Source organism: Lipotes vexillifer, unplaced genomic scaffold, assembly GCF_000442215.2.
Source record: "Lipotes vexillifer unplaced genomic scaffold, Lipotes_vexillifer_v1.1 scaffold1221, whole genome shotgun sequence".
NCBI lineage: Eukaryota > Metazoa > Chordata > Mammalia > Artiodactyla > Lipotidae > Lipotes > Lipotes vexillifer.
This window is the reverse complement of record NW_006783353.1, coordinates 552,585-564,661: the sequence shown is the minus strand read 5'-3', so window position 1 is coordinate 564,661 and position 12,077 is coordinate 552,585. Positions and strand designations below refer to the sequence as shown.

Here is a 12,077-nt window from a genome sequence, read left to right as displayed (position 1 = left end):
AATTATTTTACAGTTTCTGTTTTTCTACTCAGTCCACAATTAATTCCTTTATTATATGACAGTAACAATTTCTGTACAAATTAGTGTTTAAGTACAACAGCTAAAAATCTATATAAGATAAATCTATATTTACCACCTCTGAGTTATCTATAAAATTAAAATACTTCTCTTATTCACATGCACTTGTATCTGCATTTTGAATTGCCACGGAAGAAAAGCCCACAAAAAAATGGACTCCCTGAAATTATTTGGCCTTGAAACAACAAAGCTAGAAAGCCTAATTAGGAGTGTTAGATATGTTTTTAGATATCTTCCTTGGAAAACAACAAATATGACAGCTAGAAATGTGCAAAGGAAAACAAATGGAACGATTTATGCCAAGAAGTCAAAAGGGCCTCAAGCATCACACCAGAGAGTAGAAATAGAAGAGAAAGCCTTGGTGTAGTGAGTTAATAGTAAAAAATAAAATAAAGGCAAAAGGCAGATGCTTAGAATATTTTAAAAATGCTAAAAGCAAATTTTAGCCTACCCACTGAGGCAGGTGTAGCTTGCTACTTATGGCATGCATTTTTCCATTAGCTTCTTTCCAGGTTTTCTTTTATGCCCTAATCCTTATGTTTCTTGTTTTTTTTTAGATTTTAACTTATGTAATCTTCCTATATTATGGGACCCTAATCAGTTTTGTTACAAGGTAAGATAGAGAAAATTCAATCTGTAAGTAGAATCCTCTTTCTGGGATAATTTTCAACTGCTAGTTTTTGTGGAATCAGAGATGACAAAAGGACACAAAGGTAGAATTTCCTATTTCTTCCCTCTTGGTCATTTCTTAGCAAATCTGAAGTTTTCTGTGATGAATGGCAGAGAAGCAAATGTTGCAGTCCCATAGACATGGGATGGCTGTTATGAAGAACGAATTCTTTACCTGGAAGGATATCAGAGAAATTCCCGTATTCTTCAGGTTCTCCAGAAATAGACAGGCAGATGATATTAAATGCAACCACGGGCAGCACCCCAACTCATTCAAGTCAAACTGATGAAATAAATGTAGCTCAATCAGTAGGACCAGGTGGAAGCCACCCAAAGGTTGGAGGGAACTCAGGGATGAAATTGGAAAACTGTTGGTCAAGATGCTTGATCTAGCATTACAAACAGCCACCACCGTTACCCTGGCAGATTGTGAATGTCATTCTGTTCATTAGAAGGGGTCAAGAGAGGACCCGGGAGCCCTGGAAAAGCAAGCTTCTCTTCCGCTTGTCCAGTATCCAATAAAGCACAGCATCATTAGACACTGAAACAAAAATAACTTTCTAGGGGAAAGACAATATGGTTTCTGCAAAAAGGAAAGCATGAGTCACTGATTTATTATTGGTCTCTGAGGCATGCAGATAAAAGGCCAAACGTTGGCACAGTTTAGGGTAGACTTTTTCTAATCACCAACATGAAATGGGATGTAAGGAGATAATGGACATCTCAAACCATATGGATAAGACAAGCAATTTCTACACCCCCTCAAAAAAAAAAAACCTCTATGAACTAGCAAGAAGGGAGGCTCTGAGACTTGAAAGAGATCAGGTTGTGATGATAAAGGATCTACTGCAGGTAACAAATTTAAAATATTACCATTTGATAGTATTGGAAAAAGAAACAAAGTAAGTTCACTCCAGGAAACCTTTTTATTGAGCATGAATCGAGTGTCAGGCTTTGCACTAAGTTAGTGGGAGTACAGCAATGAATAGACCCCTTCTGCTCTCCAGTAACTCACAGTCTACCATATAGATGATTCCAAGAACCAAGGGATAGGTTCTCTGCTGGGACTTGTGCCCATTTATGACATGATGGCAACTATTGACTGGAATCAGATAGTACAATCATGATCATGCAATAACACATCCCTCAGAGCTGCAGTTCACCAAGGAATTAATATACTAGGCTATATGATGCATGGTTCTAAAACAAAGTTACTAGGCTATATGACGCATGGTTCTAAAACAAAGTACAAATCCTTGTTAAAATTAACGACAATTGCAATATGAACCCAGTAAATACTAAAACCCAATTTATTGGTTTGTTCAGTGGAGAAAGATATGATGGGTTTTGAACACAAGCAATTCTAACATTAATTATTATCTCTCTGTACCTCATGGGGAAGAAAAGCAGACAACTATGCTATGTGAAGTTTTTTAAATGTGATATATATATATATATGCACAAATTTCCAAAAGCCTCATGAAAAAATTAACTTTTTTCATTATAATTTAAAAAAAACAGCAATTAAAAAGAAAATGGGCTATTTACCAACCACGAATTTGTTGAGCTCTGCCAGTGCCATGAAATTCTCAAACTTGCTGAAAAGCTGAAGAATTTTCTGAGCTCAGGCAAGAGTCTCCAAGATCTGGAGAATAATTTTGGCAGCCTCAAGCCCAGGAGACTGATGTCTCTCCTTCAAGTCAAATGCTTCTTTTTTTCTAATCAGTTTTAAACACTGACCTTCCCCCTTTTCTGTTCCATTAGCTAGGAGGCTGTCATTCCAAAGAAATGTATAATGTACGTGTGTAGGGGAAGTGTGAGTGTTCTCTGGAATGAGAGAAAATAAGTTTTTTTGTTTGTTTGTTTTGTTTTTGTGTTTGCAGTACACAGGCCTCTCACTGTTGTGGCCTCTCCCATTGCGGAGCACAGGCTCCGGACGCGCAGGCTCAGCGGCCATGGCTCACGGGCCCAGCCGCTCTGCGGCATGTGGGATCTTCCCGGACCGGGGCACAAACCCGTGTCCCCCGCATCGGCAGGCGGACTCCCAACCACTGCGCCACCAGGGAAGCCCGAGAAAATAAGTTTTTGATGATCAGATTGTTCAGTATTTTCAAACCATCTAACGGCACTTCCATAGGAACTCCACGAAGAAAAATGAGAGCTGAAAAAGAAATCCTCACCAAAGCAGACACAGTTTGTCCTAGTTTCTCTGATAAGCCATGTTCTCTCCCTTTTTTATTTTCTTGCACATTTTTTTAATGGCATGTAATAGTTGTCCTTCGCAATATCAATGATCATTCAGGATAGGAATTTAAGTGGGTCTGAGAGAGAACACATTTCTTTGGTGTGGTATCCCAGTGAAAAATTCCCGCCTTCTCTAGGGGAACCACACTGGGAGATGGTATGAGTCTCCTTTTCCATTTTTTCTCCATGCATAGCAGTGCCAGGCCCACAGTATACCTTCAATGAGTGTACGGAATGAACTCCCTGCTCCTCTTCTCCCTGCTACTTCTTCTAAAGAAAAACTGGGGGCTTCCCTGGTGGCGCAGTGGTTGAGAGTCCACCTGCCGATGCAGGGGACACGGGTTCGTGCCCCAGTCCGGGAAGATCCCACGTGCCGCAGAGCGGCTGGGCCCGTGAGCCATGGCCACTGAGCCTGCGCTCCACAATGGGAGGGGCCACAACAGTGGGAGGCCCGTGTACCGAAAAAAAAAAAAAAAAAAAAAATCCTTAGTATCTACATAGTTTTTCTAAGAAAAAAATGTCCCTTTAATTATCTATAGCTGCTAGGTTAAACAGGAAGTCCTTGTGAGTTAATATTGGATGATGATGATAAGCAGAAATAGAAGGGAATTATTTATTCTCAAAAAGTCATCTGATTAGCATTTTTCATGTTTTCACATATCTGTTAGATTTTTTTTTTTTTAACTAAATAGTTCTTCCAATAAACACTAAAAGTCAAAAAGCCAATACTGAGATTTTTCTCCATCTATGCATCTGATTCTTAGACGTATTGCCTTTTATTTTAGATCAAAGCATCAAAATTGTCTTTGATCCAAAGCAACCATGTAGACCCAGCACTTACATCTGAAGTCAACCTATTTATAATCACAGATTTTTTTAAACCCCAGATTTTCTTTTTATCCCTATCATGCAGAGTGTTAGTGATAGTATGACTTGGAGAGCAACAGCTCTTTGTTTCGGAAGCAGTCTTCTTTATGGATACAGGAAATTAAAAATGTGAACAAACACCAACAGCTAGTCAATCAGGAAAATAGCATTGTGAATGCTGGGGCTTTGATGGTACAATTAGGGAATTGGTTTTTCCCTTAACAGAAGTATGCTCACTAAGTAATTTGCTTTCTTTTAACTAGAGTTGCCCCTTTCCATTAACTGGAGAAGTAAGCCCAAATTAAAATCACTATTCATCAACTGCCTGCTGGAGGCACACCCAAGCCTTGTGTTAGGACTAAGGCAATAAAGCTCATCAACTATCATTTTAATCATTGTTACTTCAGAGCTCTCAGAAGGAATAATTTGGGGTAGGGGAGAATGTGGAAACTCCTAGTTATTGCTGATATGAAAGCAGATATTTCTGAGGATATTAAATTTACTGAATCATTCATTTTTTCAGTGGATTTTTATTATTTCCTCGTTCAGTGAGTACTTGCTAGGCACACGGGATGCAGTGGTGAATATAATGACATGGTTCCTATCTATATACAGCTTACATTCTAAGGAAGGGAACATTAATACATGAGAAATCATAATTAAAAATTGTGATGAGCACTTTAGAGGAAGGGAACGGGCTCTGAGAAGGAATCATGGAGAGATGACAGTTACTTGGGTGAGTCAGGAAACTCCTCCTTAAGGAAGTGATACTCAAGCTTTGACACTAAGACAGAGTCACACTCCTCCTAATATGTTTCTCTCTATTTCATTAGCATCACGCTTTCCTCGTCCTTCTACTGTCTCCCTGGCCATTCCAACTCAGCTTTCTCATTGCTGGTTCCTCCTCTTCTAAACTCAGACTCTGAAGTTTTTCAGGCCTAAGATCTCCATCCTCTTCTCACTACAAAGTTCCTCCCAAGGCAAGCCATTCCACTTTATGACCTCAAGCATCATCTGCATTCAACAATCAATCCCCTAATATATTTTTCCAGCCCAGAACCCTTTTCCTAGCTTTGGATCCATATGTCAACTGCCTACATGACACCTTCACTTGCATACCACACAGGAGTCTCAAATTTAACATAGCCCATATGCTAAATCAAGGTATTTCCCTGTGGAATCTTCTCTTCCTTCAGCAATCTCCATCTCCCTACACAGGACCATTCACTCAGTTGCTGTATCACTACTCAGGGAGTCAACCACGATGCCTGCTTCCTCCTCATGTCCCATATATAACTGGGCATTCAGCCTGGTCTAGTTGATAGCTAAAATATATCTTGAATTTTATCACACTTTTTCCATACCCTACCCATTATCTTGTTTGGATACTTGCAAGTCTTTTCTCATCTTGTACCCATTTTTGCCCCCTTTCAATTCATCGTCTTAAATGAAGATCTTTTCTGATTATTCCTTGCTTTTATAATTCTTCCATTGTTCTGAACATGGAATCATTAAAATGGTTTCTAAGACCCTGCATGATCCATCCACTGTCTAATCTTTTAGTCTCATCTCATGCTGGTCTTAGCATTAATCTCTGTACTTCCGCAACTATGAACCTCTTTCAGTTCCTAAAATTCAAAAAAGGACCCTCCTTTCTTAAAGACTTTGCACATGCTGCTGCTTCCATCTGGAACTTCTCAGGTGTCCCTGCTTTGTAGTCTGAGTAACACACTGTTCTCTGTCTCAGATAAGAGTGCATTTGGCGTCACGTAACAGACGACCCAGTAGAAGTAGTTTTAGCAATAAAGACACTTACCATACGTATCACAAAAATCTGGAAGTGGGCAATATTCCAAAACTGCTATCCAAGACTATGCTCTGCCATTCTGTGCATGTTCACTTTTTAATTTAGGGTCATTGCCTCATGGCTACAAAGTGGCTGTCAGAGCTCCCTATGTCATGGTCTGACACAACAATGTTTCTGCATACATGGTAGAAAAGGGGGAAGAAAGCTCTCCTCTTGGGTGTCGCACCTCTACCAGAAACTAAAACCTTTGTTTCACATTCCTCCCTCATCATAGTGGCCGTATCTGTGTCATATGGTGACTCTTAGCTGCAAGGAGGGGCTCGTTAGATGAGCATCAGGAGAGAGAAGGAAGTAAGTCAGGACAGCTGGTGAATATATATAATCAACAGTGTCCAACACGGTCTTCAGAGCACTTACCAAAATAGTAATCAAACAATTCAATATGCACACTTTGTTCACTGTCTCCTCTGTGACATTATAAGCTCTTTGACTATGGGGAACGTGTCTGTTTCTAAGCCCAGCATCAGTACTGCGCCCAGCCTATGTAGGAGTCAGTTGGCAGTGGTAGAATGAATGAAAGTATGAAAGAAAACAACAGAGGCAGAAAATAGGTACAAAAGGGACAGAAAACTGCCGACACAGAACTTAAGCCGATGGTCATATCTCATAACTCATGGTTCAATTCTGCATTCCAGGTAATTTGAAAACAGTCTTTCATCAAAAAAAGGCAACTTTTGAAAGTGCTCCATTCTTTGCACCATGAATGCAATTTTCCTAATCTGTTAATTCCTGCCATGTGAGTACACATGGGTGCTATAGTCTGCATTGTGATCCAGGAATGAATTCTTCAAAAAATTATTTTAACCACTGTTATATAGCGTTAGATGATCCAGAAAATTTTAAATTGCCTCAAGGACATGAATGTAAATCAATTCTTAGCTAAATCACTCCAAATACCATTCAACAAGAAAAATTTATAAAAGCTAGAAAGTTATTTAAAAGAATAGTCATAAAATTTGGGGTCTAAATTTTCCACTCCTGAGAGCATCACACTAACAGATAAAGATGTCATTCAGATTCCGATTAGGGAGAAAGCAGATGTAAAATGCCTGGCACATAAAAGATGCTTGGCATGTTTTTGTTCTTATATCTAGACCACAGGAAAACCTGGGTTTACTCCTAACTCTTTCATGTCCTATATATGTAACTGTGGGCAAGTTGAATATGTTCTTTGATTCATAAATGATATAGTAAAATCTTTAACCACCTTTCAGTTATAACATGCAGTCACTCTACTATTGAAAAACTTAAATGAATAAAAGTTAAATGGCATTGAATGCAGTCCATAGTAGCCAACCTAATAAAACATGAAGGAGTAGATTCATATTCCCAAGAGTCTCTCTATCTACAGATGCAGAATCTGTTCATAGTTTCTGACGGACATCTTGTTTGGTCATCTCAAAACACAAAGGGCACCAACATGTAAATACCACAAAATTTTTTTAAAGAAAGTTGTAACCATCCACACATACGAGACTAGATTTCAGGTTTTAAATATGGTTGTCATTTGAAATAAAATTCCTTAAAAAGAGAAAATGACTTTAGAATTGGCAAAGGGAGTCCCCTAAGAAAAAAATGTAAACAGATGGCTGAGAAAGATCACCCACATGCTGCACACAGATCTTGAGGAGGCATTTCTAAGAATGAAGTGGCACTTCCCAGCCTGGGCCACGTCCCACAAGGATCCTTATTTAACCCAGAGAAAGCATAGGGTTTCTACCTCTAACCAAGAGGAACTTCAGCCTGCTTGCCTCACAGCAACCCAGACTAGTTTCCAGCTCTCCCCAGTGTTCCAACAGAAGCTAAGTACTAACCACTTGAGAGAGGCAATCCCCTAATAAATCGGGGTCTGATGATCAGCCCTGAACCAACGTCTTCCCATATAAAGGGGCTGTTAAGCCCCGGCTAAGCATATTAAGCATTCAATTTAATGTATGACACACATCTGCTCTCCTTTCTCAGGGAGGAGAAGTTTCAGGACAACTTAGATCCCGAACGGGAAAAAATATCTTGGCAATGTTTAAAACTGAGTTTAAAAATGTAATCCAGGGGCTTCCCTGGTGGCGCAGTGGTTGAGAGTCTGCCTGCTGATGCAGAGGACGCGGGTTCGTGCCCCGGTCCAGGAAGATCCCACGTGCCACGGAGTGGCTGGGCCAGTGAGCCATGGCCGCTGAGCCTGCGTGTCCGGAGCCTGTGCTCCGCAAATGGAGAGGCCACGACAGTGAGAGGCCCGCGTACCACAAAAAAAAAAAAAAATGTAATCCAAATGAGGGCGAGAGAGACCATTTTGCTCTAAGTAATGAGATTATATAATACCTAAATCAAATACACAACATTACCTGAGCAGAAGCACTTGTTTCTTTTACCTGGGTCTATTCAACTTTCCTTTTGATTCCATCAACATTTACCAAAGACCGTCATCTACCTCTGGCCCAAGGTATAAAATACAAGCAAAAATGGGTCCTCTGAAAATATGGTAATCTGCCCCCCTCCATGCCTGATGAAGGCCGTAAGAGGAAAACTCACAGATTTGTCTTTTACAAGGAAAGCACAGCACTGAATCCCAGCCATCAGCATCTTGTGTGGATTCCATGCCACAGAATCAGCCCTGTTACGTTAAACAAAGAAAAAAAGAGGGTAGGGAGGGGAGACTCAATTAGTTTCTACTGGTGGGAAGAATGCTGGTACATTCAGTATTCACGTCCAAGTTAGTGCTCCAAAGGATTCCTTGTGTGAGCGGTTTAAGGAGTTTGGGATTTTTTTAAACCAAAACAATTCCTTAGTTTTTTGCCTGTTTTCAAAATGTCACTTAATTGGGCAAAGGCCAAAGAGAGTCCCTTGCTTAAATAAAAGGCACTGTGACTGGGGAAACTACATTTACCTGTGGATGCCGTGCAGGAGCTTGCGGTGCTTCCTTGACATCAAGGCTGAGCCACCCCAGGAAGCCTGTTGAGATATTTATATAACCAAAATGATGTTATTTCGATGGTACTTGTTTACCAGCCAGTTGTTATTTGATGCTTTAAGTCGATGTTAACCAATGTGGACTCCAGGCGATCAGAACCTCATCACAATAGATGGTCCCCCACTGACGCTTAGGAGTTAAATTCCCACACTATAAGGAAATTGGTAGAGTACTCATTGAGTTGCCTGTGGACAAAGAGAAGTGTAAAAGACACAGTCCATATCCTCTCAAATCTTAGAATCTAAAATAGACAATAGCCCTTCAGTGTTGACGTTCTACCATACACGATATACAAGTGCTGATCATGAGACATGGGTTCAGGAAAGGAAATCCCAGAGTCAATAAGTCTGGAGGAGAGGGAGGAAGAATCAATGTGAGAAATAAGAAAGTCAGTTTGGTACTTGAAATCGAGCAGACTTGTTGTGAGGGAATATGAGGGGACCAGCACGGGAGATGTTGAAAGCTCTCCACGGTTATTTAAACTGCACAACGTTGCACTGAGAACAGAGTTATCATCATGTCAATTTTTTAATAGAAAAACTAAGGTTTAGAGGTTATAAATTTTCCAAGGTCTCATAGGTAATAAAAATCAGGTCTGAGAGACAAAAGCCCATTCTTTTTTTACACTAACATCATATCTTAGGGAAGGTGACCAATTGGCCTGATGGTAGAACTCAGCATGGAGCATTGAGGCAGGAGGGGAGTTGCCTAGCAGAATTTTAAAAGGCAACCCCAATGAACATGTACCCCAACGTTCATTGCAGCGCTGTTTACAATAGCCAAGACATGGACGAAACCTAAATATCCATCGACAGATGAATGGATAAAGAAGATGTGGTTCATATATATTGGGCTGGCCAAAAAGTTCGAACTCAGCCATAAAAAAGAATGAAATAATGTCATTTGCAGCAACATGGATGGACCTAGAGATGATCATACTAAGTGAAGTTAAGTCAGACAGAGAAAGACAAATATCATATGATACCACTCAATATGTGGAATCTGAAAAAAAATGATATAAATGAACTTACATAACAAAACAGAAATAGACTCACAGATATAGAAGACAAACTTATGGTTACCAAAGGGGAAAGGAGGGGAAGGATAAATTAGGATGTTGAGATTAGCAGATACACACTACTATATATAAAACAGGTAAGCGACAAGGACCTACTGTATAGCACAGGAAACTATACTCAATATTTTGTAATAACTTATAATGGAAAAGAATCTGAAAAGAATATATATATATATATATAAATATATATAATATGTATGTATAACTGAATCGCTTTGCTGTACACCTGAAACTAACACAACATTGTAAATCAACTATATTGCAATTTAAAAAAAAGATCTTTCTAAAAACTTTATGCCCCAAACTTTGACCTTGAGCATTCTAGTATGACTATAGTGAGTATAATAATTTAATTCAAGAAATATTTATTACATATCTAAATAGACTGACACTGTTATAAGTGCTAGAAATACAACAGGAAATAGAACACTGAAATAATAACTCCAAAAACAAGGTAAGGAAGAGCCCAATATCATGCAGAAAGAAATGGCAAGATTGTGTGCACCATGGATGTGAAGGAGGAAGTAAGGGAGAGGTCTCCACGATCCTCAGAGTATTAAAAAGCTGAGCCCAATGGGGGACAATAAAGAGTGGCCTTAGGAACAGCTCTCTCATTCAGGGCTGGGCCCAGGGGCAAGTGAGCGAGTCACCCAGGGTGCACCCTTCAGCTCCCTTGCAGAGTGGGACTCTTGCATGGCCCTGGGCGTGAATGCCTCCTTAAATTTTCAAATACCAAACTGACTTTCTTATTTCTCACATTGATTCTTCCTCCCTCCCCTGCAGGCTTACTGACAATGGGATTTCCTTTCCTCTCCTTATTCTCAGCCCTCCTCTCCTTTGCTCATAATACTTACCTGTCCAATGAACCCTAGGAACCTCACTTGCCTCACCTTAGTCCCAGCCCTGTTTCCAGGGACTAGACTCTCAGTGACCCCATAGGGTTCCCAAAGGTTTGTGGGCCGAAGGTGGTGTGCAGGCGAGTTCCAAAGATGCCCAGATAAAGGACTGATGATCAGGATTGTCAGTCAAGTCCCCTTGCTGCTGCCCTCTCTGTCCCGCCAGAGTGCATGATGGACCATGTGTGACCAAAGCTGAGCTATGGAGGCAGCTTCCCTCAGCCTCTGGGAAAACGTGATCTGAACCTGCTAACTGAGGCTCCCCAGACCTGGGGTTTGAGAACTTGACCCTCAGGAACATGAAGATGACTTACATATTAGGTTCTTTTACTTCTCTTATATCCCTAAACTCTTAAGTTGCCTGCTTTTCTCAATCTTTTTAACCCCCAACCGCACTGAGAACCTACCAGGGGCAACGAGGGGAAGGATAAATCAGTAGAGCTCAGCCACGCCCATTCACTCTCACCCTTTCCACCTGCCCACTCACACACCTGCCCTCCCTGGTGCCTCCTGCACTGGCCTCTGCCTCTTCTTCCTCCTCAAAAAGTAGACAACATTCTGCCAATCTTAGTGAGCTGGATTGAAGTTTTAAAGTCACATGAACTCTTTCAAGGCATTAGTTCACTGGTTTACAGGGTGGTAGGCAGAGTTAGAAGCAGCTCATCCACAAATGTATTCCACAAAAGAGCTGAAGGGGAAAAACGACGTGCCTGATGCCAGTGCCCTACTTGTATTGGCTTCGCTCCATAACCCCTCACTCCAGAGCTCGCAACAACATCGAACCAACGGATGTCATTATTGAGCTATGAGCCAGACACCATGAGTACCATTTTACCACGTTTTTCTCTTCAAGTAATTAGTTAATAATTTAATTGTAGAGCCAATCTTGAATGGGAAGTGGAGGCAGGGTGGAATGTAGAGATGGCAGCCCCTAAAGCCCATGATTTTAAATACAGTGCTTGTCACCTCCCCCGGGACTTGGGATGGAGTGTGGGTGAGACACCGTAGGAAGTGTTGCTGGGAGGGTGAGGTTTTGCAGTGGCCGCAGCCTCTGCTTCAGAGAAGAGCTGGACCAGCCCTGAAATCCTGGTCTCAGGCAGAGGCTGGGATAACATTGACTCTCGCAGATACAGAATAATCCTGGAGGCAAAATATTCTAACACAGCTGAAGTTTTTCTTATTCTGTTGTTCAAAAATACATTGTAATTAACCAAATTTCAGACACTATCAGAGGTAAGAGTACCATTTTTTTGTGGATTGCTAAGAAAGAAAAAAAATGACATCAACATACCAATCAAATGTTTACAAAAATGTAAACAAAATATGTGTACCTTAGAAATAATAAGGTATGGTATATATGCCGGGCAACCTGGTTTTATGGAAAATGCAGAAGACCAAGCAATTCTAGTTACA

General features: G+C 40.6%; 1 protein-coding gene across 1 annotated transcript in view; it reads right to left on the bottom strand.

Moving 5' to 3' along the window:
- Positions 1-12,077, bottom strand: part of GADL1 (glutamate decarboxylase like 1) — a 148,114-nt gene that overhangs the window by 110,687 nt on the left and 25,350 nt on the right. Inside the window, exons 9-10 of the mRNA XM_007455935.1 lie at positions 8,607-8,671; positions 8,252-8,333 (exon numbers count right to left, since the gene is read on the bottom strand). Of these exons, the coding sequence (XP_007455997.1) occupies positions 8,252-8,333; positions 8,607-8,671 (147 nt within the window). The remainder of the gene's footprint in view (positions 1-8,251; positions 8,334-8,606; positions 8,672-12,077) is intronic.